Source organism: Astatotilapia calliptera, chromosome 5 (genome assembly GCF_900246225.1).
Source record: "Astatotilapia calliptera chromosome 5, fAstCal1.2, whole genome shotgun sequence".
NCBI lineage: Eukaryota > Metazoa > Chordata > Actinopteri > Cichliformes > Cichlidae > Astatotilapia > Astatotilapia calliptera.
The window spans coordinates 26,269,613-26,288,280 of NC_039306.1; the positions used below are offsets into that span (position 1 = coordinate 26,269,613).

Genomic DNA, 18,668 nt, shown 5'->3' on the forward strand with positions numbered 1-18,668 from the left:
TTTATCCAACTATAGGTGAGTCTATAGGTGATACTTTACAGATTTTTACATTACAGATACGTACAGCGTTTCAATGTTATAACAGTTTTTAATACAAAGCTGCAGTTTAAGAGTACTGATAAGCAAAGAATTCATTCTACATGATGGAAATTATTATCTATTTTATTTTATTTTATTTTATTTTATTTTATTTTATTTTATTTTATTTTATTTTATTTTATTTTATTTTATTTTATTTTATTTTAAGAGCTAATGCATCATCCACCCCCCCTTGTGGAAGTCTCGGGGAAGTTCCACAGTTCACCGGGCTCTAGGCTCGCCAAGCAGGTTGTCATGGCAACTGTACAGCATGCGCTTACAAAAACAAGCGCTTGACCGTTCACCCACAGCTCTTTCGACATTCGACATCCCCGGCGCCATCTTCTTCTTCTTTTTCAAGCCTTTAGATAAGCACTCGTTTAAATAGGAGGGAAGCTGAGGAGTAGGGGGAGGATGAGCGGAGCCAAATCCCGCGGCGACCTGCCTGTTGCTGAAAATGTCACCAGCGGCGGGCACGGCACTGCGGCTCCTCCGCGGGACCGCAAGCCAGGCGGAGGAGTTCTGAAGAGGCTCAAGTCCCGAAGGAGCCAGCAGGTGGACGGCAGGGCCGTCACGGAGGAAGACCTCCGGGCACGGACTGGACACATGACCCCGGAGGACGTGCTGGGACTGCGAGTAGCTACTCGAGGTTTGAGCCTCTGTCTTTGAAACAGCAGATTAAATTTTGACATAAATCTAGAGCAAGCGATACCCTAATAACATGCTGTTCGAGATGGAGAGGAGAAATACATACCTGACAACACAAACAACTGTCACGGCAGTAGCCAGTCTTTCTATTTTTAAGCATCTTAATGGGCACTTGAATTGTAATAAATAGCAGACGTTTTCTATTGTCACAGTTGGCTAGTGCCAAAGATCATATTAGGACTTTAAACTCCTAACAAATGTCCGACAAACAAAACAAAGCACTGCTGTGTACACAGTGGGGCTGATCTGGGTGGTCTTAGGTAAGGTCTTCGTTAAATTAAAAAAAATACAGCTGAGTAGATTATGATATGTGCTATGGCCTACATGTATAGCTGTCGAGAGCACATGATCTAAGAAAGAGAATTAAAATCGTGGAAGCCAAATAACAAGCTTTGTGTGATAATGTCTTTGTTTATGACAACTAAATTGTAAAAGCACGATCAATGCTTATATTGATCTACCCTTTAATATAAGAACACAGAGTGTGGCTGTGCATTTTGATCCCTGATAGACCTGCACTGAGGCAAAAGCTCCACAGTTCGACTCATTTTATGGTTGTATGCCATAAAATAAACAGTGTATGTGTATATATTCAAAGTTGCATGTGCAAATGTGGACGCAAAGCTGTGTAATCAGAGTCTGAGCATTGTCTGTAACACATTTTGCAAAAATACAAAAGCAGCCTGCTTTTATATTTTAAGAGCGATAGCTCGGGAATGATTCCGGGGGGAATAACTCCTTTGGTCTCTCTCATTATTTACAGGGTACCTCTGTAAACCCGAGGACAATATTTACAACATCGAATTTGTCCGCTTCAAGATCAGAGACCTGGAGACAGACACGGTCCTGTTTGAGATTGCCAAACCCCCACATACAGGTAGTGTGTATTAGCTCACTGCTTGTGTTTTATTTATGTGGTAATGTAGATGCAGATTAGCTCCATAGTAGTGTTTTTTGTTACTGTTGCTGTTATTGTTTATTTGCCTAAGAAGCAACAAAAAAAAAAAGAAAAAAAGAGGGAAATCCCTGGTTCAAGCCCAGGAAGAGACACCTGGAACTGAGGGGAAACACAAATCAGGAAAGGTTCTGTGGAGGTCACCCCTTGTGAATAAGGAAGCAATCAAAAGTAGCTTCTGTAATGCAGGTGCAGATGACAGTCATAAGTAGCTGCCTCCAAAGGGCTTGACCCTCCTGACAAGGGTTCCTAAATGGTTTTAAATAAGCTGGGTTTGGAAACATCTGTCACCTGTTATTTTGATTAAAAATAGTCTTCAGTATGGATCACAGAAAACATCTCTGCCTAATCTTGTTGGTATCAGATGATGATGAGGAGAACAGAGAGTCAGACGCTAGCACAGGCCGGTTTGTACGCTACCAGTTCACCCCAGCATTCCTGCAGCTGCGGACCGTGGGAGCCACGTGAGTGACTCACGCATAATCTACGCACACCTCACCTGCTCCGTACGCAAACAGTGAAAACAATTACAGCATTATCTTCTATCAGCTACACGCCCATGCCTACTATCCATGTGACTGTAATAAGCTTCTAATTTTCGAATTATATAAGAACGCAAAACCTGCAGTTGTTAACACCCTGATCTCCTTTCTTCCCTCTTTCTTTCTTACTTCATTCACTCAGGGTGGAATTCACGGTTGGGAACCGGCCTCTAAGCAACTTTCGCATGATCGAAAGGCACTACTTCCGTGATCACCTGCTGAAGAGCTTTGATTTTGACTTTGGCTTCTGCATCCCGAACAGCCGTAATACCTGTGAGCATATCTATGAGTTCCCTCAGCTGTCTGAGAGCCTGGGTGAGTCACCTTTTTAAAACTTATAACCATAACAAGAGCATACAAATGCCGAAACCTTCCCACGTGGAGATTTTAACAGCAAACTGTGGAAAAGTGATAGCGTTTTATCAAATGTTGATTGTCTAGAAGAAGACTAACTTTTGGTATTTTGTACCATGCACATACCAAAGGAATACATCAGCATTTCCTATTCTTGACATTTGCTTCAATGGATTTTTAAATCCCTATTTGTCATGCATCTAAGCACAACAGTAAACATTTGGTTACATTTTAGCAGGACTTTTGCTGGCGACGTCATCACTGATACACATATCAGCAGCTAGCCAAAAGGTTTTTGCAGTTTTATTAAGCCTGACCTATTTCTGCTCTTACATAGGTACAACCCCAATTCCAAAAGAGTTGTCACACTGTCAAATGTAAATAAAAACAGAATGCTTGAATGATTTGCAAATCTCCTATACCAATATTTTATTCAAAGGAGAACATAGAAAGCATATCAAATATTTACAATCAAAAAAATATAATTTTAAGAAAAAAAATGAGATCCTTTTAAATTTAATGGCAGCAGCACATCTCTAAAATGTGTTACACGATCATTTATGGACTGCTGGTTTTAACAACAGTCCATAAATGATCTCTGGGAACCAGCTGCTGGACCTAAATGTTATCCTATTCGTATCTAATATAAGAATATAGTTATTGAGCAGTACCAAATAACTAAATTATAATTAGAAACGTTTTGTGATTTTAATTTTATGATGAATTAAAAATTTCAGTTGGTGAGAAGTCTTCGACAATGAAGCCATGCTGTTGTAATAGACACAGTACACAGTTTAGCATTGTCTTGCTGAGATATCCAAGGGTTTCACTGAAAAAGACGTCGTCTGGACGGGGGGATACGTTGCACTAAAACCTGTATATACCTTTTAGCTTTGAAGGTGTCTTTTTCCAAATGTGCAAGCTGCTAATTCAGTAGGCATTAATGCACCCCCATCACGTCAGAGATGCAGGGTTTGGAACTGATAACAATTCAGATGTTCCCTCTTCAGCATTTCTCAATCATGTGCACATTATAGCTTTTTCTTCACTTGATAGCACTTTAACCTGAATTTGTGGATAGCACAGTGAACTGTGTTCACAGACAGTGATTTCTAGAAGTATTCCTGAGTCCATGATTTCCAGGATAGAATCATGCCTGTTTTTAATGCAGTGCTGCCTGAAGGCTTGAAGGCCATTGTCCACTGCGCACAGAGATTTCTCCAGATTCTCTGAATCTTGATGATATTACCTACTGTAATATCCTCCCCTCCTCCCCTTTGTGAGTGTGGACGCTTCATCTCTTTGCTCTTGAATGCTTTGCTTCTTATATTGATTTTTATGCTGATTTTTTCCCTTTTTTCCGTGTGAGCTTACCTGCGATAACTTCTGGACACTTGTAGATCATTAGGACTAGAGTGTTCTTAACAGAAACAGCAACATTTTATGGTTACCTTGTCCTCAGCGCTCCGTGTGTCTGTGGCCTAGACACAGCTGAAGCCTGATTACAGCGTCTGGGCACCGAGCAGCCTCAATAGCCTGGAAAGGTGCTAACCGCTAGGCTAACTAGCAACAAGATGCCTTCCCTCTCCACAGATGACTACCACAGCCTCCTGCAGAAGATTGCAGTACTGGAGACAAAAATTCATCGCTTAGAAGTAAACGTGGAGGTAAATGGACTGTGTGGAAATGAAACAACCTTGCCTTTGATTCAAAACAATGGCGATGAGCAAGCTAGTACACAGCTAAGGAGCACAGATAACATGACCAAGAAAGTAGACTCTGTGCATTATTATAAATCCTCAAGTGATAATCCCCCCTTAGACTGTCTTGGTGCAAAACCAAGACATAAATCATGTCTCCTGGAAGGGGGAGGACGTATCACAGGCAGGGCACAGCGAGCTGAAATCTCTGAAACCGACTGGCCTTCACTTCCTACGAGACAGAGAAGCTCTTCTACCCCTATATACGGGAGGAAACAGGACTGGACAACCGTGAATAGGAAGGTTAACAACAAACCTCCAAAACAACTGAATGTGAAACTGCAGAACAGATTTGCTCCACTATCAAAGGACCCTGGATCTATATCGGACAACCATCCATCTAAAAGCAGCGAAATAAGGTCTGAAAATCTGTTGAAAAGTGAAAGGCCACAGGGAAAGCTAAAGGCTAGGCCTGAAACTCTGATTGTGGGTGACTCTGCCGTAAAGGATGTACAAAGGATGTGCGGTAAGAACACTAAAGTCCTCTGCTTTCCTAACGATATGGTCAACAACCTGAAGGAGAGAATTCTTCAAATTGCAGATGAATATCCAACTGTGCCAAACATTGTTCTGCATACAGGGTCAAACGATGTGTCCAAACAACAGTCGGAGGTTCTGAAACGGCACTTTACTGGATTATTAAATACTGTAAACTCTCTGAATGCAGCTGTATTCATCAGTGGACCTGTACCGCCGGTCAGAGGAGGAGACGAGAGATTCAGCAGGTTGTTTACACTGAATAAATGGCTTATATCAGCATGTGCTGACCACTCAGTGCACTTTATCGACAACTTTAATAATTTTTGGGAACGCAGGCATCTGTTCAAAGCAAATGGATTTAATTTTAACAAGTCAGGGGTGAAACTGTTCACCTCCAACTTGTTTTATTCCATACGTCATCCATCCGTGCTTGGTGCCAAGGCTGAGATAAACGAGGAGTTATCTCATAAAGAGGAACAAACAGTACTCCAAGAACAGACAAAGCCCAGCAGAAACCTTGAGGAGGAGCTCCATTTGCCCCCACCCAGGAAGAGCCTCAGAAAGGAGAGACATCCATGGCATCTGAGGAAGAGCCTCAGAAAGGAGAGACATCTAAGGCAAGAAGAGGGGTCCCTATTTGCCTCCAACTCTCTCAACAACACCAACGACCAGGACAAGGGACCACGACCTTCCCCAGTCCCCCAAACCCCTGACAGGCCATCACCCTCCTCCCCCTCCCTTTCTCCCTCCTCCCCACACCTGAAATTCACTGAGGAGATGATGGAGCGGGTCAATGCTGGGCTCAGATCTACCCCCCGTCCCAATCCCTTTTTGTCCCCCATAAACCTCCCACCAGAGCGGCCAAAGGTTCGCCATCGAGCCCCACCCTCAACAGAGCAATCGAAGTCACATTGCCCAGCCTCGCCCCCCTTAGTTCCTCTTCATGCCCTGTCTCCGCAGTCTGATGCGTGATGTGTGAAGGGTCCGGGCTGTGAGGATTATGGCAGTGATGACTTTTCCCAGGAGAAGCTGGGACCCTGTTTACTAGAAGGTTTTAAAAATTTCTGTACTTTTAGGTGACAGGAGACATGTGGCCTGGTCAAAACACAGAGAGCTGCACTCTAAAAGATCTTTAAACATAGTAAACATACCTTGTGTGCCACAGACTGCTCCCAAACACGAGGGGACAAGTAATACCTCTAAAACACTTAAGTTGGCTTTATTAAACATTAGATCTCTAGCTGGGAAAACATTTTTAATTAATGATTTAATCACTGAGCACAGCCTTGATTTTATGTTTTTAACTGAAACTTGGTTGGACCAAAGTAACAGTGGAGCTGTTCTCATCGAGACGACCCCTCCTAACTACAGTTTTATCAGTGAGGTCAGGCCGAGCAGGAGAGGAGGAGGGGTTGCTGTCTTATTTAATGAATCATTTCAATGTAAGCAGCTATCTCCTGGAAGTTTTCAGTCTTTTGAATATGTGGCTTTACAGCTGAAGGCCCCATCCAAAGTTGTGTTTCTTAATGTTTACAGGCCTCCCAAATACTGCACAGACTTTTTTAATGACCTCAGTGAACTGCTGTCTGTGATCTGTGTTGATTTTGACTGTGTAATTATTGCTGGGGATTTTAACATTCATGTGGACAACCCTCAGGACAAAGGGACTAAAGACCTGAGTAACACTCTGGGCAACTTTGGGCTGACTCAGCATGTAACAGAGGCCACACATAATAGAGGACACACTCTTGACCTACTGATCTCCAAAGGCCTGAGCATTTCAAAGGTTACTGTGTCTGATGTGGGCCTATCTGATCATTACTGTGTTTTCTTTGAAAGTAAAATCTCAGCCCTCACAAATATATCAACAGCAGTGATCACAAAACGGTGTATAACTGAACACAGTAGTGCAATTTTTAACCAGGTCTTCCCATTAACACCTGACCTGTCCAGAGGGTCAGGGTCAGTCAATGAGCTCGTCAATAGCTTCAATGCTAACATGTTAAATGTAATGGACACTATTGCTCCCATTAAGGTGAAGGTTATCTCTGGAAGGAAAAAGTCTCCATGGAGAAACTCCACACTGGTGAAAAAAGAAAAAAGAGAGTGTAGGAAAGCTGAGCGCAGATGGAGAAAAACAAACCTCCAGGTTCATTATGACATTTATAAAGAGAAACTTCACAATTATAATTTACAACTGAGGAATGCAAGGAGGTCCTACTTCTCTGACATCATCACTAAAAACAGCCATAATGCTCGGGTCTTATTTTCTACAGTTGACAGGCTAACAAACCCTCCTGTGTCAGTGGCAGCTGAACTTCATTCGACCATGGCCTGCAATGACTTTGCCAAATTCTTCACTGAAAAAATCCAAAAAATTAGACAAGCAATTGGTACATCAACAGCAGATCCAGGATATGTACTGTGTCCACCAAAAAACTGTTTAAACACCATGAAACAGTTTCACCCTATTAACAGCAAAGACCTGGAGGACATCTTAGGTAAACTGAACTCCTCCTCCTGCTGTTTAGATGTCCTGCCAACAAGTTTTTTCAAAAAGGTCTCAAAGACTTTAGAGTCAGACCTGTTACAGATCGTCAACTTTTCTTTATTATCAGGTGTGTTTCCAGAATCACTAAAAACTGCTGTAATCAAACCTATACTGAAAAAGGACAATCTTGACAAGACACAAATGAACAACTACAGGCCGATCTCAAATCTCCCGTTTTTAAGTAAGATCATTGAAAAAGCAGTTTCTCAACAGCTCAGTTACTTCTTAAAACAGAATAATTGCTACGATGCCTTCCAGTCAGGTTTTAGACAGAACCACAGCACTGAAACCGCTCTGACCAAAGTGTTTAATGACATATGTCTGAATACAGACAGTGGAAAAATGTCAGTCCTAGTTTTACTGGATCTCAGTGCAGCATTTGATACAGTTGACCACAACATATTACTCAAACGACTGGAGAACTGGACAGGTCTTTCAGGAACTGTACTAAACTGGTTCAAAACATACTTAGAAAACAGGAAATACTTTGTATCAATAGGTAACTTCACATCTGAGCAGACAAGTATCACATGTGGAGTTCCCCAAGGTTCCATCTTGGGACCCCTTCTGTTTAACATCTACATGCTCCCACTGGCACAGATTATAAACAACAACAAAATAAACTATCACAGCTATGCAGATGACACACAAATATATATCACAATGTCACCAGGAGACCGAGGCCCTGTACAGGCTCTTGGTAAATGCATTGAGGAAATCAATGACTGGTTGTGCCACAATTTTCTCCAGCTAAACAAAAACAAAACTGAGGTAATAGTCTTTGGCGCCAAAGAAAAACGATTACAGGTCACCAGAGAACTTCAATCTATACATCTAAAAACCACAAACCAGGCGAGAAATTTGGGTGTAGTGATGGATGCAGACCTAAACTTAGAAAAACACATTAAGACAATAACAAAGTCAGCTTACTATCACCTCAAGAATATATCAAGGATAAAAGATCTGATGTCTCAACAGGACCTGGAAAAACTAGTCCATGCATTCATCTTTAGTAGGCTTGATTACTGTAACAGCATCTTTACAGGTCTACCTAAAAAATCAGTCAGACAACTACAGCTCATTCAGAACTCTGCTGCTCGAGTCCTCACTAAGACCAAAAAAGTGGACCACATCAGTCCAGCTCTGAGGTCCTTACACTGGCTGCCTGTCCGTCAGAGGATAGACTTTAAAGTTCTGATGCTGGTCTATAACGCTCTGAATGGTTTAGGACCAAAATACATCAGTGACCTCCTGACCCAGTATAAACCTTCCAGATCCCTCAGGTCATCTGGATCCGGTCTTTTATCAGTTCCCAGAGTCAGAACCAGACACGGAGAAGCTGCATTCAGCTTTTATGCTCCTTATATCTGGAACAAACTCCCAGAAAGCCTCAGATCAGCTGAAACACTCAGTTTATTTAAATCCAGGTTGAAGACTCACCTGTTCTCAGCAGCATTTGAATAAAGCACCAAATCCACACTTTAAGCTTAAATTTCAAAACTTACATTTAACTACTGATTTTATCTACTGTTCTGATTTTATCTGTTTTGATTTTATATACTGTTTTGTTTGTTTGTTTGTTTGTTTGTTAATTAGTTAGTTAGTTTATTTGCTTGTTTTAATCAATTTTAAATCATGCTTTTTATTTGTTCTTGTTTCTAATGTCTCTGTAAAGCACTTTGAATCACCTTGTTGTTGAATTGTGCTATACAAATAAACTTGCCTTGCCTTGCCTTGCCTTGCCTTGCCTTGCCTTACTGTAGATGATGATATATTTAAAGTCTTCACATCTTTACATTGAGCAAAATTATTCTGAAACTGTTCAGTGTTCAATTGTTCACTGTTTTTCTGTAGATTGGTGAACAATTGACAATCTTTACTTTTGAGACACTCATGTAGTCATGCAGGCCATGGTAATCTAAGGAGCTCGGAAGGAAAAGCGACCGGACGTCTTTAGGTTTCTTGAAGACAGCTCCCATTAGGGCTTAAATACCTGGGACTCTCCACCATTTGGTCTTAGAACTGAAGAAGCTTTTCGGATGAGAGGTGTAAGGTCTTCAGGGAAGTTAAACAAGTCCAGATGCTTTTCTTTCCAACCTCTGCCTCTCTTTTTATGCCTAGTCTTGTTGCTGACCTGCTGCCACTTTAGCAGGTCAGTTAGAAAATTTTTTTTTTAGTACCACTTCCTTTCCCAGGCTTTTGTTTGCCCCCATCCCAGCATGTTTTTTAGATAGACTCTTAAATAAATTTTACAGAGTGTTGTGTTTTTGGAAATGCGGCTCTAATTGTATCCAGAACATCACACAAATTCTCTGTATGAGACATTATGCCATTTTCTTCAACACTTGGCCATGGTTTAGGTTTTTAATCCTGCCTTAATACTATAATACTAACCATAAATGCCATATGTACTTTGAAACTGTTTTTGGCTGCTGTGATAGTTGCTACTCTTCACTCTGGCCAGGAAGAAATCCTTCTTGAAGCAACAACACACAAAACAAACTTTAGCCAAAGCTAATATGAAGCTTCAGTAACGAGCTAGCTAAACATAGTCGAAATCCAGACAGTCTGTGTCGGTTTCTTGCCAAAGTTTTGTCTGGTAATCTACACTCAACTATCACAGAGGGATCAGATGAAGCAAAACACAAAGAACTTAAAAAAAAAAGCAAAAAAAAAAACTTTGAAAGATGTAATTTTTATTGCTTTTCCAGTACGTTAGCATACATGACAGTGTATAATACACACAGCATTACTGTTTTAATAAACAGTTATATTTACTTGGGTATCTGTATGCATACACTATACCTTGTGATGTTGCTGAGTCTTTTCTCAAGGAGCAATAGTTACTGAAGGTTTTTTTTTTGTTTTGTTTTTATTTTTAAGTTTTACTTACATGGATATTTAAAACGTTTTCACTGACATGCATTTATCATCTGTTTTGCAGTCCATCAGATGGTGGAGTGTCCTTATGAGACTCGGTCAGACAGCTTCTACTTTGTCGAGAACAGACTGGTCATGCACAACAAGGCAGATTATGCTTACAACGGAGGACAGTGATGTCTGCCTGCTTGCGTGTAACCACACACACAAACACACGAACATGCTCATACACGTCCATCTGCTCACTTTTATTGATATATACATAGGCACACGTGCATGTTGCTGAACATACATACGGTTCATACCTGGCCCGAGAGCTGCTGCAGACACGGTTCAGTTGCCTCCAGTGTTTGTAAAGATGAATTACCATTCGTTGCAATCACTTTCAGGAGGTGTTTTGCATTAGTGTGAGACAGAGGTTACATTTATAGGCTTTTGAAAATAGAGAAATCTTTAAAATCCGAGAGAGTTTGCAATTTGCAGCCGTGTATAACACGTGGCTCAGATTGATCAGATGGACATTAGTCTTCTCTTTACAGTTTTAGAAGTATCCTAACAGCCATTGAGTGAACACACACACACACACACACATTTGCATACACACGCATGCACACTCAATCCCCGAGTGACACACATAGTGTTTACACAGGGTTTGTCAGAAGCAGCTGTTCTCAGAGCTACCGCCTCCACAATCCACTCCAGACAATGTCGGGGGAGAAACAGAGGAGCCATCCACAAAAACACTCCTGTCAAACGCACATGGTCACTCCTGCAGCCCCCTCCCTATCTCCCTCTCCGCCCACACAAACTGACACGTCAATAGTAGTACTGTATAAGACTCTGAATTCAACCAAAGGTTTCTGACATTATCACTGTTTTTTATTTATTTATTTATTTTTTATTTTACAGTTCTGTGACGGCTCGTTAAGAAAGGACATGTCAAGTAGAAATTTCCCCCTGGTATCTTCAAAGAGAGGCAGAAGTGTCCCAAATATGTTCTGGTTTCCTTATTTCAAAGTGGAGCTGTTATGTTTGTCCTTATTTTCTGTCATTTACCGTTACACTAACAGATGCTGATTTATAACAAGGTCTCAGATAACAAGGTCAGCATATGTACAAGTTATCACCACAAGCTCTTGGCTCTGTATGATGCCACAGAGCTGTGATATCCTTAAGATGGTCATCTCTCACTGTGAGCACACCGGCAGCACCCACCTGCTATTCAAACCTTGTCTTTGCAAGAGACAACAATCAAATGTAGATTGTTTTAACAGGGGTAGGGAGCTTAAAATGGCTTTTTTTAGATAGAGGACGTCCCACTGTAAGGTAATTGTGGATTATTAGAAAATGTGAATCACACAGCACTACTCTTAATCTGGAAATGAGCAAATTACGTCCCTTTTTCTTGGTGACAGCAGTCAATAAAAATGAAGATTTCTTTTTGAACATTTAGATTTGATTATCTGTACTTCCAATTCCTTATCACAAACGTCTTAAAAGCTTGATTATATCTGATATTTGAGTTTGTCTTTATCCTAACTGGACAGCATACTATCTCATGGTAATTTGTAAACTTTGGTGTTCGGGGTTTAAGGTGGTGTTTGTAAAGTATATACATATATATAAATATACATAATTTGTAAAAAGTGAAATGATTAAATAAATGTACATTTTCAGGTAGAAAATGTGTGAAGCTTGTTTCATTTGTCAGAATGGGAAAAGTTAAGTTTGAAATGAGAATATCCCAAACATGGCCACTAGGAGGAGTTGTACCATAATACATTTAGTGCCACCGGTGCCAGTTTAGTTGTTTTATGCTTTAAGTTTGTTTTTGTTTTTTATTGTTGTTGTTGTTTTTTTTAAATCATTGTGATGGGACAAGTTTGCATTCATTTCTTGTGTTTGGTTAGGGCTTCAAATGAGGCCATGATCTGAACTCCTTATATTCATGCATGACTGATTTATACACGAGACATGAAACTGATTACGTCATGTTAACTTCCTACCACTATTTTACCAAAAGTTACATAAAATAGGGCAGGACTTCATGCAGTACATTTCAAAAATAAGTCCACTTTGATCATCCCATTTTGGACTCTTGTGATTTTAATCAGATCGTTGTTTGTCTTGTATCTGGGTTCATCTCTCTCAGTTTCCATCTGTTTCCAGTTCCTAGACTGCAAGTCTCATGGTGTTTTCTCTTTCCACACCTATGCAGTTTTCATTGCCTCCCTCTCACGCTGTGTTTTTTTCCTTTTTTCTTTTCTTTCCCTCTCTCTCACCTGGTAACCAGACCTCTGGACTGGAGTGTTGAGTTTCCACTTTCCCAGAGAAGAGGACAATCTGAGCCACACAAAGACCTATAATGGACCCCCTCTGCTCTCTCCTCCCTTTGCTCTGGCACTGCACAGCTGCACACACACATGCACACAGAAGCACACACTGGATAAGTAACAATACATGCACCCACCATTTTTTAAATCTTTTTTTTTTTTTTTTACTGCCCATTCAGGTCCTACCTGCTTTCTCCTATTGTTTCTCAAAGTAAATCCTTTGCTCATTATCACCCTATTTGATCTGGTGTTCAGGCACATTAAATCATTGTCATAGAATCTACATTTTCACCATCCTTGAATACACCTTTAATATATCTTATAATAGCACATGGGATTGGGGATGTGACATAAAACCCATTTTAGCTCACCCTAAAATGATTTCCTGAATCGTTGTTTTGCAACTTTGGCTAGGAAGTGGCTAAAAAAAAAAAAAAAAAAAAAAAAAATCTAATTTAGCTACAGTAATGAGAGTGTTTTAGACAGTATGGACATCACAAGGAGAGTTGGTTTTAAAGTGTGAGGAAAAACCTGTTTAGATGCAGCATTCATTTTCTGTTTTTTTTTGTTTTGTTTTTTGTTTTCCAACAACACTCTTTAGCCACTAACAGAGTGCTAGCTACTAGCATTTGCTAACGGTGACTGACTATGCGAGCTAAACTATGCAAGAAGGAAAATTATTAAAAAGAATAAAGCTGGGGACACAATTCGCAAATGGAAAATAATCAGGAGAAAGATGATAATTTTTTTTATTGCTAAGAGAAAATAATTTGATTATAGCGAGTCTGGTGTTTTCATCTGTTTTCATCTCTAGCAGCTCCACAATTGCATAAAGGGCCACTTTATTAGATACAGATTGCTAGTATTTGGTTGGTTGCCCTTTTGCTTTCAGAGCTGTTTTAATCCTTTATGGCATAGATTCAACGAGGTGCTGCAAACATTTCTCAGAGATTTTGGTCCATATTGACATGTAGTCACCCAGCTGCTGCCGATTTGTCTGCTGCACATCCGTGACGTGAATCTCCCGTTCCACCGCATCCCAGAGGTGCTCTGTTGGATTGAGTACAGCAAACTCACTGCAACGTTTAAGAAACCAGTTTGAGATGAGCTAGACTTTGTTGTGCATTATCCTGCTGGAAGCTGCCATCGGAAGATGGTACACTGTGGTCATCAAGGGATGGACGAGGTCATCAGCAATGCTCAGGTAGGCTGTGGTGTTTAAACAATGGTTGGTACTAAGATGCCCAAGTGTACCAAGAAAATATCCCCTATTACACCACAAGCCTGAACCACTGATGCAAGACAAGATGGATCCATGCATCCATGTCATTAATACCAAATTCTGACCCTGCCATCTAAATGTTGAGGCAGAAACTGAGACTCATCAAACCAGGCAACATTTTCCTCATATCTGTTATCTAAATTTGATGAGCCCGTGTCAACTGCAGTCTCAGTTTCCTGTTCTTAGCTGACAAAAGTGACACCCGGTGTGGTCTTCTGCCACTGTAACCTATCCACTTCAAGGTTCAAATGCTGTCTGCTCAGAAGCTCTTCTGCATACCTTGTTTGTAACTGTTGTATTTGAGTTACTGTTTTATTAGCTTGCATCAGTCTGGACATGCTCCTGTGACCTCTGGCATCAACGAGGCATTTTCAACCCTAGAAACGATTCTGTGTGAAAATTCCCAGCGCATCAGCAGTTTCTGAAATACTCTGACCAGCTCGTCTGGCACTGACATCCATGCCGTTCAAAGTTACTTAAACAGCCTTTCTTCCACACTGATGAACTTCAGTAGGCGGTGAATAACTCGTTTTGGTAGTTGAGTTAACAAAGTTATAAAAAATATATTTTATATTTCTGTTTTGTTGGACTACTTTACTACATCTGGAGACATTTAAAGGTATACTCTCCTACTTGATCCTATACATAACGATAAACTATGTCACTCATGAAAACATTTAATAAACCTACAGATCCTAGGTCATGAAGCGGAAACGAAGTAAAGTATTACTTTAAAATACATACAAACTGATGGTGTGAAGACTCAGTGTGTCAGTTGCTGATTAGACCACAAAGCAGGGTGCAATTTAACTGTGAGCTCATAAATCAATAACCACCATCAGGCTGTAGGCCCTGCACACTGCAGCACAGCAGTAACGCAGCTGTACTGTACTAAACTATGTGTTGATATAAAAAGAATCTCGATATATCCAGTAGGACTCAAAAATTACCATACACGTGTGCGTACAGACACATCCACAGCAATAAATAAGCACACTTTCCAGGGATGATTGGGTGTTCCCAGGCCTTCGTGGAACACATTTCAGCAGCCAGTTGTGGATTGACACACACACACACACACACACACACACACACACACACACACACACACACACACACACACACACACACACACACACACCGGAAACAAGTGGACAGGTGGGATAAATCAAGCGTATTCACGCACCCTCCCCCGCGTGCACACATATATCTCTGTAACTGGCTTCCCCATGTATCCTGTTCAGTGAATCGCGCCACATTGAGATTAGGAGTGAAAAGCACAGGTTTATCGAGGTTCCCCTGAAACACACTCACTCACACATACGGATCTACACACGCAAGCAGGGGGACGGGGGGGACAGTGGTCTTCTATAAATAGCAGCTAGGAATGGTGTTGATAGGTCCTGTGAAAAGAAATGGAGGGGGGGAGTGGAAAAAGGATTAAAAGAGATACAGGGACACACTATAACTCCACTTGTTCGTAAGTGTGTGTGTGTGTGTGTGTGTGTGTGTGTGTGTGTGTGTGTGTGTGTGTGTGTGTGTGTGTGTGTGACTGTGACTGTAAGGTACTTTGGAGAGAGCATGGATTTCTTGCCATCAATACAAAACAGTCTTTCTTGGTTCTCTCCCATCACCCCCAACAACAACATCCAGCTACATCCATCCATCTCTCTCTCTTCCAAATCCACACACACACACACACACACACACACACACACACACACACACACACTACCTCTAACCCATCTTATTTGTATTTCTCATGTTCACTCTCCCTTTCTTGTTTTGATTTTTTTCCATCTTTCCATCCGTTGTTGCTCTCCAAGGCCCTGGTGCGAAATCCATCATGTGTTAAACACCATGTTATAAAGAAAAGAGATGAGTCACCACACGGTCCTCTTAGTTTAGGTCAGCACAACGATGTTCTCAGAGATGGTCGTGACTCCATCTGTGTCATTATGTCATTTCCAGCAATTACTCTGTGACATCATCTCAACCCCTGAAAAAGGTCAGGGTGAAAACATGTAGGATGGAGCGTGTACTGTAAATATAAATAAACACCTTCATCATCACAGCTACCTTCGTAAACACTCGCTGTTGTTTCCCTGTAGGTGAGAACCTACTTTAATGCATTTTTTAAAAAGGTATTATGCATTGCATTTAAATAAAGATCTAATTTTTGACCTAGCGGATGTGGTGATTTAATGCAATGCTGAGCAAGGCTTTGTAGATGTGACAAGAGATAGCAGATAATTAGTTATCCGCAAGTTAATAAAGCACTCAGGGCAGCAGTGATGGATAGACAGTCCTTTAACAAACTGTGATTCCCCGACCAATTTCCATGGTGGCGAGTGCAGTATTGACAATCTGTCTTTAAGTGTTAGGTCTCTGCTGATGTGTAGGCAGAAGCCTTTGTGCAGCTTGTGTGTGTGAGTGTACTGTTCCTGCATTCGTCTGCCCAACTGTCTGTGTGGTATTACAGTGCAGATTTCCGCCGCTGCTTACACTCATGTGGCTGTCAGACAGAAATAGTCATCAAGGTAAATAGTTTGTGGTGTGTTGGTGCTTACAGGAAGCCCGCAGCCACCTTTGGAAGTCTCCCCAGAACCCCCAGTCCAGTTTGTTTTGTGTGCGTTTGATTAATAAAAGGTTAACTCAACCCTCAGTCAACTGTTAAGAGAGGCATGTAAATCTCCCCCGCAATCTCTTCCTTCCTCTGCCTTTCACTCCTCCCTTTGTCTCTTCCTTTGCCACACCTTCCCCTGGGGGATGCAGGGATTGTGATTGGAGAAGAGGTGGGGCTCCTGGCACAAGCACAGGTGTGCTCGTTTCCTCCCTTCTCCTCTCTCTCATGTAATGATTTCTTCAGCTCGCCACCTGCCAGGTGGAAAAAACACCCACAGCAAATGGAGCGCTTTAAAATGGCCTCCTGGCTTCCGCCTTAAAGGATTTTCTTTTTTTCTTTCTTTTTTTTTTCTTATTGCTTGTACAAACACTCCATTTTCATCCCTTTTCATTATCCATTGACTACGTTTAACTCAATGATGTCTTCCTGGAACTACTTGTTTACATTTTGCGTCACATTCAAATGACGGCTCCTGGCTCTGAAAAACTGTCCACCGAGGCTCCCCCACTAGCTTTTCAGATGATCAGAACCTGGCTCTCTAGCACCATTCTCTCGACGCCACTTCTCGCCTCGCCCTTTGGAGCTGCCTGGAGGGTGGCGTAGAGCAGGTCCCAGGCCCCGAGAGGTCAAAGTTCACTCACCAACAATGGAATCTTACTCTGGGTCAGATGCAGTCAAGGAAACAAAGGCCAAGGATTGGACAAACTTCTGTGACAAGGAGACAGAGGGATGAAGATGCATAGAGCAAAAGCCAAAATGAGACGTGGAATGAATGCACTGAAAACCTTTCTCATACACTTACCCAGGCACATACACTCACACACATAACTGTGCAAATTTTGCTTTCACACACACTAAAATCTGCCAAAGCTGTTGCTTAAGCCCATAAAACAACTTAGTCAAAGTTTCTCAGGCTACAAAAATCTGTTTCCCAACAGTTCTCTCATTGTATTTCTTGTCTTTAAATAATAATCGCTTAGAGAAACAGCACGCTTCAATATCACAACAGTTCAGGTAAAACCAGAACTTTTTTCCCTTTAACCTCTCTATATCTTTTCATGTTGCTCCAACTTGTTCCTTCCCCTCCCCCACGCTGCTGTCTTTCTCCTCTCTCTCTCTTTTTTTTATTCACTGCCATTGATCATGCATGCAGAAATTCAGTACACCCAACCACGGCTCCAGCCAGGATAGGTTAGCTAGTGCAAGGCCCTGTCCTACATACTGTTCCCTCGCTATGGTCCGCCAGGCCAGTCACACCCTCCCCCTGACCTGCCTCTCCTCACTGACTCAACCCCCCCCCCCCCCCCCCCCCCCACCCACCCACAACCACTGCCACACACACACAAACCCCCCGCGGCCCATCTCAGAACCAGCACATGCACAGATCATCATGCGGTGGTGGGAAAAGTTAACTCTTCATGACTGAACACTTTTTAGTCAGGTGCAGGGTTGTGTTTGATCATTGCTCAGTCTGTCCTCTAACTTGCAGCACACACACAGAGACAAGGGATTGCTTGCTGATGTGATCGGAGTTGACAGAAAAAATAGTATTTATGGATTATTATTGTTTGTAGTATTTTTAATCTCGGCCAATAAAGCTCAACAAAACAACCTGGGTCCGTAGCTTTGACAGCAGCATGCTGTTAACTTTTAGTTTCCAGTGTCTGAGTTTTAATGTGGTGAGTGAAAACAAGTGCACTTCACGCTCCTTTGTGAGCGCTACACTTGTTTCACTTTGGCCGGAGCAGCTGAGGTATGTGACGAAACTGCCTCAGCTGACCAGGCTGACCGCGGCCAAGAGAAAGGCTGACTTAGAAGTAAAGCTGCTAATCTTCCACTTAGCTGGTTAGGGTGGCCTGTCATGTAGTAAGACAGAGAGAAGGTGGTTAGGTAGGGTTAACTTTAGATGAGGGTAGTACTGTGATTGGGTAACTGGATGAAGAATTGATGAAGGGTGAAGAATGCAAACAGGCAATGCTTGATTTGATGGGAGGGATGGCTGTGGGTGCTAGGTTGAAGGGAACAAGTGGACTAAGGGTGAATGAGGATGGAGGGTAATTCGAAAAGAGGGACTTCATGATGGTTTAAAAGACTAATGATTGTGAGGACAAGGTTAATG

General features: G+C 41.7%; 1 protein-coding gene across 2 annotated transcripts; it reads left to right on the top strand.

Moving 5' to 3' along the window:
• The first annotated feature begins 313 nt into the window (after positions 1 to 313).
• On the top strand, positions 314 to 11,964 carry LOC113022755 (protein unc-119 homolog B-like). Of its 2 annotated transcripts, XM_026168516.1 has the most exons (6): positions 314 to 727; positions 1,550 to 1,663; positions 2,106 to 2,205; positions 2,426 to 2,598; positions 10,373 to 10,502; positions 11,218 to 11,964. In XM_026168516.1, exons 1-5 carry the CDS (start codon positions 493 to 495, stop codon positions 10,483 to 10,485), a joined length of 735 nt encoding a protein of 244 aa, XP_026024301.1. In that variant the 5' UTR covers positions 314 to 492; the 3' UTR covers positions 10,486 to 10,502; positions 11,218 to 11,964. The 2 variants fall into 2 exon arrangements, with proteins under 2 accessions (XP_026024301.1, XP_026024300.1); XM_026168515.1 differs by having other exon boundaries at positions 10,373 to 11,964.
• Positions 11,965 to 18,668: the final 6,704 nt, after the last annotated feature.